This window comes from Hipposideros armiger, unplaced genomic scaffold (assembly GCF_001890085.2).
Source record: "Hipposideros armiger isolate ML-2016 unplaced genomic scaffold, ASM189008v1 scaffold_1200, whole genome shotgun sequence".
Taxonomy (NCBI): Eukaryota; Metazoa; Chordata; class Mammalia; order Chiroptera; family Hipposideridae; genus Hipposideros; species Hipposideros armiger.
Genome location: NW_017732550.1, coordinates 100,994 through 118,218, shown reverse-complemented (window position 1 = coordinate 118,218; position 17,225 = coordinate 100,994). Strand labels below are relative to the sequence as shown.

General features: G+C 40.8%; 1 protein-coding gene across 5 annotated transcripts in view; it reads left to right on the top strand.

The window, feature by feature from the left end:
* Positions 1 to 1,295: 1,295 nt before the first annotated feature.
* The window catches only part of ACAD9 (acyl-CoA dehydrogenase family member 9), a 42,111-nt gene continuing 26,181 nt past the window's right edge, over positions 1,296 to 17,225 (top strand). For 4 of the 5 annotated variants that reach the window (XM_019632951.1, XM_019632953.1, XM_019632952.1 and 1 more), the window contains exons 1-2: positions 1,296 to 1,530; positions 5,710 to 5,803. In XM_019632951.1, the coding sequence (XP_019488496.1) occupies positions 1,381 to 1,530; positions 5,710 to 5,803 (244 nt within the window). In that variant the 5' untranslated portion in view covers positions 1,296 to 1,380. The remainder of the gene's footprint in view (positions 1,531 to 5,709; positions 5,804 to 17,225) is intronic. The other variant, XM_019632950.1, reaches the window with a different exon arrangement.

The window sequence follows — 17,225 nt, the reverse complement described above, 5'->3', positions numbered from 1 at the left end:
CCCCCCCACCCCCTCCACCCCATCCCAGGTTAATTCACAAAGGCAGCAGTTTCCAAATGCCTTCTTGCAAAGCTGCATTTTGAAATAGGCAAATATCGACCACTGATGAAGAAACCAGGTGATAAACTTTTGCAAGTCAAAGACGAGACAAAATAAAAAAGAAATTGCAGAAGATGCTTGCAAGTAAATTGCAACCAATAAAGTTTTGAACTCTTTTCCCCTGATGTGTGTCAAGTTTTTACCCAAACAAGTAAACATTTATTGGGCCAGGCTTAGCGCCATTGAGATGAATGAGATTTTATTCAACTCCTGTTCTCCAGGAGTTGTCATAATGAAGGCAGAAAGCATTTCCCAATACTATGGTAAATTCTACAGGCAGGGTACAAGTACAATAAGAGGTAAGGAAAGAAAAAAATATTCCTGGAGGAGGCTGACAAGACCACTAGTGAGTGCACACTTGGCCTGGTTCATCGATGGGCTGTGTGGTGTGTCAGAGATGCTGGGTCCTCTTCTCTGGGCCCTACTGTCTTTCTAGACCTATCCACCAATTATTGTTCCCACCCCTTCTGGGTTCCCTCTGTAGCTTCTCTTCCTTTGCCTGCCCTTTTAAATTGGTGTTTCCTAGGTACAGTTGCAACTCACAGGGTTTTATCCAGACCTCTCTTCTGCAGAACATCACTTTTCTTTACACACACACACACACACACACACACACACACCCAGGGATGCCAATGAAATGCATACACATTTTAAGAGATGTTATCTATGCTCAAGCATAGTTCGCCATAATCAGAAGCATCTGGACACTGAAGGTAACCACTTTGAGAACCTCCTGTATTTGCAGAAGTCAAATGTCACCAGTATTCATCTTTTGGTATCGGTATATATTATTACAATTAATACAGTTTTTTCCTTTGTTAATATGTATATACATTTTTATTATACACATATAATCAAAACATAATGAATTCTCACGAATCCACCGTCCACTTTAAAACCGTAACATCACCCATACTGTGGGTTCCCTTCCAGAGGTAATATCCTGCAATTCCCCCATTCCCTTGCTTTTCATTTTTATCACGTTCTTGTCGCGCCAATTGGCGAGTAAATGGAGGTAGCTAGGCCGCCGCTTACGTTCTGGTGCCTCCAAAAAAAACAAACCCCTCCTCCCCGCCACTATCGCCAGCCAGAGCGTAAAATCATCAAAATGGCTTCGGGCCCGCCCCTCCGATCTCCCCGGCAGGAGGCCGCTCAAGTGCAATGGCGACTGGCGAGGCTGCGCCCGCTAGTGACGTCATCAGAGGGCGCGAGCGAGGTGCATGTGACTGAGGCGCTGAGAAGAAGGTGGTGGCGGTCAGAGTGTGGGGAATTTCCGACAATATGAGTTGCAGCGGGCTCTTGCGAAGGGCTGCGGCGGCGGCGAGTTCCTGCTGGGCTTCGGTGGCCTCGACCGCGAGCCCGCGCCGGCTGAGCACCAGTCAGATGAGCCGAGCTTTCGCCAAGGAGCTCTTCCTGGGCAAAATCGAGAAGGTAATGATGAGCCTGGGCGGACCCTGACTCTCTGCCTCTTGCTTTTTGCCCTGATCAGGGAAAGCTGGGATCGAGCTTTGTCCGTGTCCGCACACCTGCTTGACAAATACACGTGAGGGGCAGGGCGTGCTAAAACTCCAGATTCCCGAGTCCCACTAGATCATGTAAATTTTTCCAGGGAAAGAATAGAGTCTTTCCAGGGCAGGGGACCATGAGAATTTATGGTTTTGACAACTGTTCCAGTTAATTCTTGTCCGGTCAGTTTGGGAAACACTAAGCCAGGCGATGCGACCCTCAACTCAGCGATCTGGCCCTCAAATGTGTGGGGCTTCCTCTCTGAGTCCTAAACACAACTCGGACCATGCCACTCCTCTGTCAGCTTCTAGCAGACCTTGGGCGTCCACAGCTGAGTCCCAGCACCTCACCCTGCCATTCAGGTTTTTCTGCAGTCTGGCTCCAAGGTGCCTTCCCCACCGCATCCCTTCCACGGGTCGCACTACCCAGTAGTAATCCAGAGCTTACCCAATAGTATAGCAGCTTGATTATTAAGCATTCAGCATCCTCTTACAGTAGGAAGACTTGGATTTAACCTTGGCTCTGTGACTGAGCCTCAATTCTTTTAGCCTTAAAAAGGAGCTAGTGATATATTCTGTCTCGCAGATGTGTTGTAAAGCCCCAATGAGATATATAGTGTGTGGAAATGGTTTTTAGACTGTAAGGTACTGTGCAGATATAAAAGGCAGCAGAATAGGTAGTAAAATGCTGGCTGCAACACTTACTAGTTTTGTGACTTCGGACTAGTCACTTTACCTCTCTGTGCCTTAGTGTGCTAATCTATAAAATTGGAATAAAACAGTACTCACCCCCTTCCAAAGGTGCCTTGCAAACCAAAGGAAAAAAATGTGTAAAGTGCTTTGAGCTTAGCTGAAATGTTGGCTGATGGTGTATCACTTAAGGAGTTGTTCCCTGGTTTCTCGTTAGAACATTCCTGTAAGGTTGTCAGGCATTACAGATGCAGAAGCAGAGACTCAGACTAAAAGTGGTTTGTCCTGGTAGGAAGTACAAAGCTCTGTCTTTTAAGATTTAGGAAACCATTTTCCCCACAGCCTGAGGCTGTGTGGTGCCCTATCCTGGGACCTCATGCCCCTCCGCAGCACAGTGAAGAAAGAAGTCTTTCATGCTTCTCTTTTTTCCAAACCTCTGGCACCTGCTTTCCCCATCTTCACTCTGAGCTGTCAGCTTTGCTTCCTCTTTCCCTGAGAAAAATACATGCAGTCAGATGACAATATTCACCATGACACTTAGCCGCTCCTTCCTGCACCTGTGTGGTATGGTCTGCATTCTCTTACTGTGGATGAACCATCTGCTCACAGAAAAGGCAAACTCAGTAATTCTGTCCTTTCTTATCTACACCATCAGTTGTCCTTTTCTGCTGCATTTGACCTCATACCATTTAGGCTTTTGTCTTTAACAATCTGCTACATGCTCTTATGAAAGTCAGTGGTGACCTTCATGTCCTCACATCTAGAGAGGTCTGTTCTCTGGCCTCATCTTACTTGACCCATCATTGGCATCTAACACAGTTCATCACTTATGGCTTCTAAAAAACCATTCTCTTGTAGTTTTTCTATCACTGACTGATCATTTCTAGACTCCTTTTGCTTTTCCTTTCTTGACTCCTTGACCTCTAAACATTGGCCAACATTTTCAACTAGCCCAGTCGGAGCTGGAGTTTTCTGAGGCTCAATCTGTACACTTCTACAACCCCACCTTGGATGATCTAATTTAGTACTGTGGCTTTAAATACCATTAATATCCTGATGTCTCAAATTTATTTCTCCAGCTCAGATTTCTCCCTTGAACTCCAGACTCCTTTTATATCTACCTTTCTAACAAAAGCTTCACTTAGGTGTCTAATAGGCATCTCAAATTTAGCATATTCAAAACTGAGTTTCTGGTCTCCCCACCCAACCCCACTCCTTCCACCAGCCTTCTTTATCGTAAATGGTGGTGAATCTATTATTCAACTTGTTCAGGCCAAATACCTTGAGTTACTTTTGATGCCTCTTATTCTCATAATCCACAGCTAATCTGACAGCACTTCCTGTTTTCTCTACCTTATATTTAGAATCTGACTGCTTTTAAGCACCTGTACCACTATTGCCCTGGTTCAGGTCAACGTCATCTCGCACAGCATTATTGGAGTTTGAGCAGGAACGTGGCATCTGAGATGCCTAGAATCTCAGAATAGAAAGAGACCTTCAAGATCATCTAGACCAGTAGTTGTCAAACTGCTCTCAAGTGGACCGTCGCTATTCATGGAAGTGCCCCTGTGGTTACTGCTGGGACCAGTGGGAAGCTGAGTGGGAGACATTTGGGTGATCTTTCTCCCTCTCTGCAGTCTCAACCAGAGCAGCTTGACTTTTATTTGTTTTACATATTTGCTGTCTGCACTAGGTTTAACTAAAAAACGTGTTTCACTGCTTTAAAAAATTTGGAAGTGCTGATGGGAATTGAACCCAGCACCTATGAGGCACCCCACTCAGTTTATGAACACTGATAACAGAGATTTGTTCTTCCATGCATGGAGACCTCTGTCCCTGCAGCAGTTAGCCTTTGGTTGTGCTTGAAGGCCATCTAGTTCCCAGGCTGTTCTCTTTTCTCGTCTGGAGTGCTCACTGGTCCAGGATAATCTTATGATCTTTGTCTAACACAGCTCATTGCACAAGGCCCAGGTGAACCCATGGGGTTGTGAAGGCCAGTGCAATGGGTCGAGCCTCTGTATATTCAACTAAGGAGTTGGCTTTGTTCTGAGAGGCTGCAGAGTGATTAGAGTCTTAGCATATTTTCCTCCTAGACAGTTTTGAGGGCAGGGTCAGGAATGGCCTGGAGGCAGGAATTTCTTTAAGTCAGCTATCACTTTTGGATAGGGACCCACCTATCCTAGAGTGGAGAGTCTTTGGTGACTGATTAGATGTTCAAGAGCTGGAGGGGGAAGATTGAGGACTCCTCTGCTTTGAACACCTTGTCTGGAGACACTTAATGAGAGGTGCCATGAGGAAAGAGGGCTTCTGAGGGCTGGCAGCTTGTGATCTGGGACATCATTTTTCAGCAGCTGTGGGTCCAAATCCAAATACTTATGTCATGCTGGCAGGGCTACCTGGAGCCCCAAAAGCCAGAGGGGCCAAGGATACAGTGGGATGATTTTAGGCAGTATACAGTGATAGCCCAGTGGGGAATCTCGTGCCAATCAGAAATACGGGCCACTCATTGGACTGAGACAGAGATTTGAAGCTAATTTGTTTTCCATGGTGTGAGGTGGAGGTAAGAGCCAGTGTCTGTCACAAATACAGTTACTTTATGTTCCAGGACATATTACCTCTTTTGAGCCTCACAGCTGCCTTCTGAGGTATCTGTAACAGAAGAGAAACTGACACTGAAAAAGGCTGTGGGACTTACCCAAGTCATACATCTAAGAACTGGCAGAGCCAAGGCTGAATTCAGGTTGATCTGGCTCAACAGCTGGGCCTCCTCCAGTGACCCTCTTACCTTGTATGCTTAGCACAGGTAACAGATGTCATCTAGCAGGATGGACAGAGGCTGGAGTATGCAGCTGGCTGGGAACCTTGCAAGAAACTTGTATACACAGTATGTTTCTGTCAGCTGTAGCATCTTTGAACTTACAAAATAAAAAGTGTAAAACTTTACATTTTAGTAATGAGCTTTCACACTAGTTATCTTCCATGATTCTGAAAACAACCTTGAGTAAATATTACCTGAATATTACTGGTGAGAAAATGGAGGTGTGGAGAGGTAAAGAGATTTGGCTACACAATTAGGAAGCTGCAAATCAAGGAACAGAACTCAGGGCTTTGAAATGTTTAGTTTAGTGCTCTTTGTTTCATGGGAAAATCATCATAATATTATTGATAAGGAAAGCTGATTAAGATCAGGAATAAATCTGCTTAAATAGGGGAGAAGGCTGTATCTAGGTGGTGGAGTCTAACATACAATTCTTGTATCTTAAACACCTTTTGGAAGTTGCTTTCTAATTCCTTCAATGAGTAATGTCCTGCCTGCCAGATATGGACTCTAGCAAATCTGTTGCCCTTTTCACTGATATTATCACTATGGAAAGTTGCTAAAAATTAATTTTTACTAAATGTTTATCATTTTTAGAAACAAGTTTTCCCATTTCCCGAAGTTAGCCAAGATGAACTTAATGAAATCAATCAGTTTGTGGGACTCATAGAAAAATTCTTCTCTGAAGAGGGTATGTATGATCTTCTTTACCATTACCATAGCCAGTGCTTTGATATTTATGTTAGAAGCAGTATACATAGGAGAGTGTCTTTAATCATGGGGAAATAGTATCTATCGATAATATGAGGTGTGATCACAAAATATGGTGAATGTTTAAATAAAACAAAAATTTATTACAGTAAAGGACACATTGCCATTAATCTCCCTCAAAATACTCTTCCTTGCTTCAAACACACTTCCTCATCATTCTTGCCACTTTCTGAAGCAGCTCTGGAAGCCCTCTTTCATGAGTGTCTTAGTTGCACTGTCATGGCTGCCTCAATGTTCTGAATTCATTCAAAACGTTTGCCTTGCATGGTCATTTTGACTTTTGGGAAGAGCCAGAAGTTGCACAGTGCCAGATCCGATGAATAAGGTGGATGAGGACACACCGTAATGTTTTTATTTGATAGAAATTGCTATACCAGAAGTGATGTGTAACACGGAGCTTTCCGTTGTGATCACAAAATACTGCTGAATGCTGCTGCTGAGTGCCATCCAGTGGAAAGGCAGGGATCTTCAATATGGGAAGCGGCACATCGAACCTTAGTAACAGTGTGTGACAAGTGTCAACTTGTTTGATGCAGTCAGTCAGGAGTGAGCCTTGGTTGAGAGAAGGTGTGTTTTAAAGTGTGCCGTAAATCATGGATCACAAACAACGCATTAGCATGAAATGGGCAAATGGTTTCATCCTCCATCATGACAATGCTCTGTGTCACACATCGCTTCTGGTGAAGTGTCTTTCAGATATTTTATGCATTAAAGATACTTGGTTTTGTTTTTGAGTTGTAGGAAGTCTTTTTATATTCTAGATACAAGTTTTTTGCCTAATATATGTTTAGCAACATTTTTCTCACAGTCACTTTTTTTACTTTTTCATTTTATTAAGTGTCTTTTAAAGAGCAAAACTTTTAAATGTTGATAAAGTAATTTTTCTCTTTCATCGTTCATGATTTTTATATTGTATATGAGAAATCTGCTAAATCCAGGTTGTGATGATTTTTTGGTCTATATTTTCTCTTTTTTTAAAAGATTTTATTGGGGAATTGGGGGAGGGAACAGCGCTGGGGAATTGGGAGAAGGGGAACAGACAAGTTGCTGTTGTTTTGTTCTTCAGTCTAGTTGTGGAGGATGTTGCTTCACTGGCCCAAGCTGGCACCATCATTGTGCTCTTTAGGCGAGGCAGATCAGTCGCCGGCCTCTGGACGGCCGCTCACGGCGGCTGCTGGCCGCTCACGCTGGCTGCCGGCTACATGTGGTAGCTTATGGCAACCCACTGCAGCAGGGGACTGCAGCCTATGCCGTCGCCGGCGACTCACGGAAGCCCAGCTCCAGGTTGAGCTGTTGTTCAGCATCTTAGCTGTAGAGGGCAATGTCACTGGCCCTCATATGTGGGATCTGAACTGGGGACCTCTGGCATTCCAAGCCAGTTCTTAACCAATGCGCCACTCGGCCAGCCCTGTCTATACTTTCTTTTAGGTTTATATTTTTAACTTTTTTTTTTTTAAAGATTTTACTGGGGAATTGGGGAAGGGAACAGTGTTGGGGAACTAGGGAAGGGGAACATTGTGTCTTTCTAGGATCCATCAGCTCCAAGTCAAGTTGTTGTCTTTCCATCTTAGTTGTGGAGGGCGCAATCTCTGTTCCAAGTCCAGTCACCGCTTTCAATCTAGTTGCGGGGTGGGCGTGGGGGGGGGGTGCAGCCCACCATCCCATGTGGGAGTCAAACCAGCAACCTTGTTGTTAAGAGCACATGCGCTAACCAACTGAGCCGTCCAGCTGCCCTATATTTTTAACTCTTAATTTTTAAATTTATAGTCTATTTTCAGTTAATTTTGGGTATGATGTGAGATAAAGTTTGAGGGTGATTTCTTTGCATATGACTACCCAATTGTTCCAGAAATGTTTATTTAAAAGTTGTCTTTTTCCTATTTAATTCACTTGGTACCTTTGCCAAAAATCAACTGCCCAGAGGATCCTGGGAAGATACCAGTGTAGGGAGCACCAGAAATCTGTCTTCCCACCTAGACAATAGTTGCACTGGAAAAATCTGTCTGATGTAACTGTTTTGGAAATCTGGACTCTTTTGGAGATTTGCAACTCCCAGGGTAAGGCTTGGGTAGTAAATTGTGCTTAATTTTGATAGATTTAGGCTCTGAGCACACTAACAGCTACCCATTTCTTGCCTTAGCCCCGAAGTAGGCAGCTGTGAACTTATTCTTGGAGCAGCTTCCACATAGCCAAATTGGACAAAAGAGCTCTCCCCATAAAATATTGGGGACCTGTGCTTTGATTGCTGCTTCTGATCACAGAGGTGCAAAGAGGCAGAGGCCACTGTTTTTGTACCTATTTCCCATCATTGCAAGCCCATCCCCCTCTGGCTAATATGACTTCAAAGTGATTTAAAACACTGCCCCCCACCCCCAACCCCCTTCATTTTTCTTATCCCTCTTTTGTGAACCATATTAAAGATGAGGACATTCAGAAGCAACCATGTATTTGGGGGAAATTAGAAAGTGAACATGCATGCTCAGGGAAAGGCACAGGCTCAGAAAAGACCTGAGATCTTAAATTTATACCTTTGGCTTATCTCAGCACAGACTTAGCCCACAACAATTAAAAAACGGCAACAACAGAAAGCAACAAAACCAAAATCACAAAAAACAACAAAAACAAAACCAACACACGGGACTACATCAAACCAAATGCTTCTGCACAACAAAGGAAACAATTAACAAAATGAAATGGCAACTTAGAGAATGGGAGAAAATATTTGCAAACCGTATGTCAGATAAGGAGTTAATATCCAAAATATATAAAGAACTCATGCAGCTTAACAACAACAACAATGATTAAAAAAACTAAATAGACATTTTTTTCAAAGAGGACATCCAAATGGATAATAGGAACAATGTTATGAATCATTAACATCATTAACATGAATGCTCGACATCATGAATCATTAGGGAACTGCAAATGAAAACCACAGTGAGATATCACCTCACCCTGCTAGAATGCCTATTATCATCAAGAAGACAAAAGATAACAGTTGATAAGAAAAGAGAAGCCTCAGGCCAGCCCAGTGGCTTAGTTGGTTCAGAGTTGGCTAAGGAGCGAGAGCTCTGAGCAACAGGGCCACCGATTAGATTCACACATGGGCCAGTGGCTCTGTGCCTGCGCTGAGCTGTCGCTGAGCTGCCAACAGGTGGCAGGATGGCTCAGCTGGTGTAACAACAAGATTGCCTGTTTGATGGTGGGCTATGCCCACCCGCAAGTAAGACTGAACTCTGCACCTTGAGCTGAGCTGCTGCCCGGATGGCTCAATGGATAGAGCTTGTGCTCTTAACAACAAGGCTGCTGGTTCGACTCCCACATGGGATGGTGGCTACGCCTACCTGCAACTAAGATTGAACACAGCACCTTGAACTTATAGGCCACGAGCTGCTGATGGGCAGCCAGATGGCGACTGGTGCCCTCCACAATGAAGATTGAAGAACAACAACTTGGCTGGTCCCCTTCCCCAATTCTCCAATACTGTTCTTCTCCCTCAATACCCCAATAAAATCTTAAACAAACAAAAAAAAAGAAAAAGAAAAAAAAGAAAAGAGAACCTTTATATATTGTTGGTGGGAATGTAAATTGATGCAGCCACTATGGAAAACAGTATGGAAGTTTTTCAAAAAATTAAAATAAAATGACCATAAGATCCAGCAAGTCCACTTCTGCCTATATACCCAAAGGAAATAAAAACAGAATATGGAAGAGGTATATGTTTCTTGCAGCATTATTCATGATAGCCAAGACGTGGAAATAACCTAAGTGCCTGTCAGCAGTGGAAAAGATGTGTGTACACATACACATACACACACACACATACATATACATATAATGGAATATTATTAAGACATGAGAAAGAAGGAATTTCTATGTTTGTGACAACATAGAGGGATCTTGAGGACCTTGTGTTAAGTGAGATAAGTCAGAGAAAATCACTGTGTGATATCACTTATACAAGATCTGACAGTTAAGTTTGCGAATTCATCCTAAGAAAAAGTGCTACATACCTCATTGCTGAATATCACTGAGGTCACCTTCGAAGTACTCCCCTTGGGAAGCTATCCCCCAATGCCAACACCTAGTTCACCCTTCAAAGCAATTTTGGAACTCGTTTTCTGAATTGGCCATCAGAGCTGTCATCATATTACCCTTGATGTCCTGAGTGTCATCAAAATGTCTTCCTTTCAATATTTCCTTTATCTTCGGGTAAAGAAAGAAGTCATTGGGGACCAGATCAGGTGAGTAGGGAGGTTGTTTCAATACAGTTATTTGTTTACTGACTAAAAACACCCTCACAGACAGTGCTGTATGAGCTGGTGCATTGATGCAAGAGCCATGAATTGTTGGTGAAAAGTTCAGGTCGTTTTTGTCTAACTTTTTCACACAGCCTTTTCAGCACTTCCAAATAGTAAACTTGGTTAACTGCCCAGTTGGTACAAATTCATAATGCAATAATCCCTCTGATATCAAAAAATAACCTCTTTTGATACATCGTTTCGACTCTTGGTTTGGACTGATGGAACTTTCTTGACTGTGGAGAATTGGTTTACTTCCACTATGCACTTTGATGCTTTGTTTCAGGATCATATTGGTGCACCCATGTTTCATCACTAGTGATAACATGGCCCAAAACATCGTTTTGCCTCTCTGAAGGGTTTTGGCAAACTTCAATTCCACTTTGCTTTTGTTCATTGGTGGGCTACATCAGTACCATTTCTGTACACAACTTTCTCATGCCAAGATTTTCAGTTAAGATTTTCCTAACTATTTCTCTATTGATGTTTACTTGGTCTGCTATGCTTCTCACAGTCAGCCGACGATTTTGTTGCACAATTTGACAATTTTGCAATCTTTTCATCAGTTCTGCTCGTTACTGGCTGCCCTGACCTCTCTTCATCAGTGACGCCCTCTCTCCCCACAGAAAAACATTTACTCCATTTTACACTGCCGTTTTCTTCATGGCATTATCCCCATAAACTTGGACTAACATGTTCCTGATTTCACTTCCACTCTTGCCAAGTTTAACAAGAAATGTAATGTTTGGTCATTGCTCTAGTTCAAGCTCAGACATTCTCGCAATGGCACACAAAAACACACAACAACAATAATAAATACCACTCAGCAAGACACCTCCACATGTTGACATGAGCACAGCTCTGAGACACTGATACACCAAGGTTATGAAACCTTACTGAGCTGTTTGTACAGTGCCACCAATGTAAGTGCACGGTGGCAAGTTCGCAAACTTAATTGTCGGACTGCGTATGTGGAATCTAAAAAGCCAAACTCATAAAAATAGAGTAGAATGGTGATTTACAGAGACTAGGGCCTTAGAGATGTTGTTTAAGGGTACAAACTTGCAACTAGTAGATATATAAGTCCTGGAAATGTAATGCACAGTATTATAGACAATGCTGTGTTATAAACATCAAGCATGTGAAGAGACAGTTCTTAATTATTCCCACCACATAAAAAGAAATGATAATTTTGTGACATGATAGAGATGTTAGCTGAAGCTACAGTGGTAGTCATATTGCAATATATAAATGTATCAAATTAACATGCTGTACACCTTAAGCTTACACAATATTATATGTCAAGTACATTTCAATTAAAAAGAAAGGAAAAACAAAACAGCAAATCATGGGGAAGAGGGAAAAATCTCATTTCCAGAGTTACCACTTTATTAGATTCAAATGTCCAGTTTTCAACAACAAGAAAAAAAAATCACAAAGCATACAAAGAAGCAGAAATGTATGGCCAATTCAAAGAAATAAAATAACCCAACAGAAACTGTTCCTGTAAAAGACTGCATGGGAGGATTTACTAGACAAAAACTTTAAAACATCCTTAAAGATGCTAAAAGAACTAAGGGAAGATGTGGAGAAAGTCAAGAAAATGATGTATGAACAAAATGAAAATATAAATAAAGAGATAATTTAAGAAGAAACCAAAAAGATGTGCTGGAGCTGAAAAGTACAATAACTGAAATAAATTCACTAGAAGGATTCAAAGGTAGATTTGTAAAGGTAGAGTCAGCGTACTTGAAGGTAGGACAATGGAAATTATCAAGTCTGAGGAACAGAAAGAAAAAAATATTTTAAGTGAACTTAAGGGACCTGTGCGACACCATCAATCAGACCAACATATGCATTGTGGAAGTCCCAGAAGGTGAACAGAGATAGGGCAGAAAGAATATTTGAAGAAATAATGGCTGAAAATGTTCCAGATTTAATGAAAAACATGAATATAAACATCCAAGAAGCTCAACAGACACCAAACAGGACGAACTAATAGAGACCCACACCAAGACACATTATAATCAAACTGTCCAAAGACAGAATTGTGAAAGCAATAGAGAAGCAACTCATCGTGTATAAGGGATCCTCAATACGATTATAAGCAGATTTCTCATCAGAAACTTTGGAGGGCACAATGCAGTGGGCCAATATACTCAAAGTGCTAAAAAAAAAACAACCCAAAACTCAATCAGGAATCCTATTCGGCAAAACTGGCCTTTAAAAGTAAAGGAGAAATTAAGACATTTCCAGATAAAACCTGAGGAAGTTTACCAGTGGATCTGCTCTGCAAGAAATGCCAAAGGGATACCAGCAGGTTGAAATGAAAGGACACTAGATAGTAACTTGAAGCTGCATGAAGAAGTAAGTGTCTTAATAAAGGTAAATATGTGGCATTTATAAAAGTTGGTATTGTAATAATGGCTTGTAACTCTACTTTTTATTTTCTACATGATTTAAGAGACTGATACATTTAAAATATTATTAGTCTAAAAGCTAGTATCATTATAACTTTGGTTTGTAACTTCAAATTTTGTTTTCTATTAGTTTAAGAGGATAGTGCATGTAAAATAATTATTTGTTTTTGTACACAATGTTGTAAAGATGTAAATTTGTGACATCAATAAGAGAAAGGGATAAGGACGGAGCCATTAAAGGAACAGAATTTTAGTATGTTATTGAAGTTAAGCTGGTATAATTTCAAATTACAGTGTTATAACTTTAGCATGTTAAATATACTCCTCATAGTAATAAAAAAATAGCTAAAGAATATACGCAAAATGAAATGAGAAAGGAATTTAAACGTTTCACTGCAAAAAATCAACTAAACACAAAAGAAGACAGGAATGCAAGAAATGAAGGACAAAAAAGTTATAAAGCATATAGAAAACAAATAGCAAAATAACAGAAGTTTCTCATTAATAATTACTTTAAAAGTAAATGGATTAGGGCTGGCCGAGTGGCGCGTTGGTTAAGAGCTGGCTTGGGACACCAGCTCTGAGCAGCAGGGCCCCGGTTGGGATCCCACATGTGGGCCAGTGACGCTGTCCCCTCTACAGCTAAGATGCTGAACAACAGCTCAACCTGGAGCTGGGCTGCCATGAGTCGCTGGCGACGGCGTAGGCTGCAGCCCCTGCTGCAGTGGGTTGCCATGGGCTACCATGTGTAGCCAGCAGCTGCTGTGAGCCCGTCCAGAAGCCGGCGACTGATCTGCCTCACCCTGGAAGAGTGCAATGATGGTGCCAACTTGGGCCAGGGACGCAACGTCCTCCACAGCTAGACTGAAGAACAAAAGGACAGCAACTTGTCTGTTCCCCTTCCCCCCAATTTCCCAGCGCTGTTCCCATCCCCCAAATCCCCAATAAAAATCTTAAAAAAAAAAAGGCAAAAATTATTAAAAAAAGAAAAAAAAAGTAAATGGATTAAACTGTCCAATCAAAACTCAGAGGTTGTCAGAATGGATTAAAAACAAGAACACATGATCCAATTCTGTAGGAGACTTACTTTAGATCCAAAGACACAGATAGGTTGTCTGGTTAAATGGGTAATAAGGTAGTATAAACATACAGTGGAATATTATTCAACCTTTGAAAGGAAGAGAGTTCTGACACATGTTATAATGTGAATGAAGCTTGAGGACTAAATGAAATAAGCCAATCACAAAAGGACAAATTACTGTGATTTCACTTACATGAGTCACTTAGAGAAGTCAAATTCATAGAGACAGAAAGTAGAATGGTGGTTTCCAGGAACTAGGGGAAGGTGGAAACGGGGATCTGTTGGTTAGTGGGTGTAGAGTTTCATTTTGGGAAGATGAAAAAAGTTCTGGAGATAGATGGTGGTGAATGGTTGCACAATAATATGAATGTACATAATACCAGTGAATTATATACTTAAAAATAGTTAAGATAGTAAATTTTATGTTATGTATATTTAGCACAATATAAAATATTGGAAAGAAATCATTTGACCATTGATGTGTGGGTCTATTTCCAAATCCTTTGTTCTATTGATCTGTCTATCTTTATGCAAATATTACATTGTCTTCTACTGAGCTTTGTAATAAGCCTTGAATCCAGCCAGGTAGTTGTTTTCTAAAGTTGTTTTGGCTTCTCTAGGTCCTTTGCATTTCCTTATAAATTTTAGCATCAGCCTTTCAATTTCAACAGAAAGACCTGTTTGTGTTATGGTTGGGATTACAAGAAATCTACCTGTAAATTGGTTTAATGGAGAATTAAGATTACAACAATATTGAATCTTCTGATCCATGATTATGGTATATCTCTCCATTTATTTGGTTCTCATTTAATTTCTCTGAGCAGCATTTTGTGTGTGGTCGTCAGTGTAAAAACCTTGGACAATTTTTGTCAAAAGTTTTTTGATGATTTATCAAATTATACTTAACATTTTTTTTTAAAAGATTTTATTGGGGAATTGGGGGAGGGTAACACACAAGTTGCTGTCCTTTGGTTCTTCAGTCTAGTTGTGGAGGACGTGGCTTCCACACTGGCCCATGTTGGTACTATCATTGCACTCTTCCCGGCTGAGGCAGATTGGTCACTGGCCACTGGACAGCCAGCCGCTCACGGTGGCTCTTGGCAGCTCACCCTGGCCGCCGGCTGCTCACGCAGGCTCCCAGCCACTCACGGTAGCTTATGGCAGCTCACTGCAGCTTCATTGCAGCCTACGCCGTTGCCGGCGACTCACGGCAGCCCAGCTCCAGGTCGAGCTGTTGTTCACCGTCTTAGCTGTAGAGGGTACAGCATCACTGGCTGTAATGTGGGATCTGAACCAGGGCCCTGCTGCTCAGAGCTGGCGTCCCAAGCCAACTCTTAACCAATGCGCCACTTGGGCGGCCCTATACTTAACATTTTTTATGGTTTATAAAACATCTATAAATATTTAAAATTTTTTGATATTGCTGTAAATTGTGTTTTTTAACTTTCAAGTTCTGATTGTTGCTAGTGTATACAACTGATTGTTTAAAAATTATTTTTTCAGTATGTGGAATTCTATTTTTTTCTGTATATATTTCTATTCATGGAATTTTTCTTTAGAATATGCATTTTGTTCATTAGTAAAATTCACATTTACACATTTAAGATGTGTAAACAAGATAAAATAATGTCACACAATCTCATAGTTTTTGTTCAAAATCAGTTTAGTTGGATTTCAGCAAATGTGGGTGTTTCGTTGGGGATTTAGCAACTTCAGGGTTATTTCCATTAAATTTAATATGTATGTTTAATATGATAACATTTATTTGTGTGAAAAACCTTTATGCTGATATAATTGTAGATTCACTTGTAGTTGTAAGAAATAATTCAGAGATCAATTATATCCTTCACCCAGTTTCCCCTAGTATATAACTTTATAGTATGCATCTTGCATAACTGTAGTGCAGTATCACAACCAGGAAATTGACATCAATACCATCTTATTCAGACTTCACCAGTTTTAGCATGTACTGATTTGTATTTGTGGGTGTATACTTATCCAATTTTATCATGTGTAGTTAATGTTACAACCACCACAATTATGGTGCAAAGCAGTTACATCCCAAGGATCTCTCATGCTGTCCTTTTATATTCGTAGCCATCTTGCCCTCCCCTCCCCCAATCTGTTGCAACTACTAACCTGTTATAAATTATAATTTTTATAATTTTGTTATTTCAAGAATGTTATATTAATGGACCCATATAGTATGTAAACTTTTGCAATTGCCTATTTTCACTCAGCATAATTCTCCTACAAGTTGCCATGTGTATCAATGATTTATTTTTTTTATTGCTCAGTAGTATTCCATGGATTACCTGTGAATTACCACAGTTTGTTGAGTTTTCTAATGTTGAAGTATATCTGGGTTGTTTTCACTTTGGGGACTTTCATGAATAAAACTGCTGTGTACATTTGTGTGTAAGTTTTTGTGTCAATGTGTTTTCATTTCTCTGGGATAAATGCCCTGGAGTGTAATTGTCGGGTCCTAAGGTATTTGTGTGTTTAGTTTTTAAAGAAACTACCAAGTTATTTTCAAAGTGGCTATACTGCTTTTTATTCCCACCAGCAATGTGTAGTTTATCTAGTTTCTGTGCCTTTTTGCCAAGTTTTGGTGTTATTGTTTTTTTGTTTATTTGCTTGTTTTCTAGCCATGCTGATAGCTGTGGAATGATAGCTCATTGTAATTTTAATTGGTATTTCCCTAATGGGTGATGTTGAACATTTTTTTCATGTGTATACTTGTTCTTTTTATACAAGTTCTGACAATTAAGTTTGCGAACTTGTTGCAACGATGTTGCTAACCTTTTTTGCTATCAGAGGGATTTATTCATTATGAATTTGTACCAACTGGACAAACAGTTAACCAAGTTTACTCTTTGGAAGTGCTGAAAAGGCTGCGTGAAAAAGTTAGACGACCTGAACTTTTTGCCAGCGATTCATGGCTCTTGCATCACGACAACGCACCAGCTCACACGGCACTGTCTGTGACGGAGTTTTTAGCCAGTAAACAAATAACTATATTGGAACACCCTCCCTACTCACCTGATCTGGCCCCCAGTGACTTCTTTCTTTACCGAAAATAAAGGAAATATTGAAAGGAAGACATTTTGATGACATTCAGGACATCAAGGGTAATACGATGACAGCTCTGATGGCCACTCCAGAAAAAGGGTTCCAAAATTGCTTTGAAGGATAGACTAGGCATTGGCGTCGGTGCATAGCTTCCCAAGGGGAGTACTTTGAAGGTGACTGTAGTGATATTCAGCAATGAGGTATGTAGCACTTTTTCTAGGATGAGTTCATGAACTTAATTGTCCGACCTCATATTTTGCTGCTGTCTTTTACAGTGAAGACACCCATGTGAATAGCACCCAGATCAAGAAACAACACAACCTAGTATTGGTAATTTTTTAAGATACAATTCTTTCAGGGCTAATGAGGTAAAATTGAACACATGATGAATAATCGTGACTATGCAATTTCCAGTTTCAAAGTTTCAGACACTGGGATTTTTTTTTTTCCCGGACACTGAGATTTATA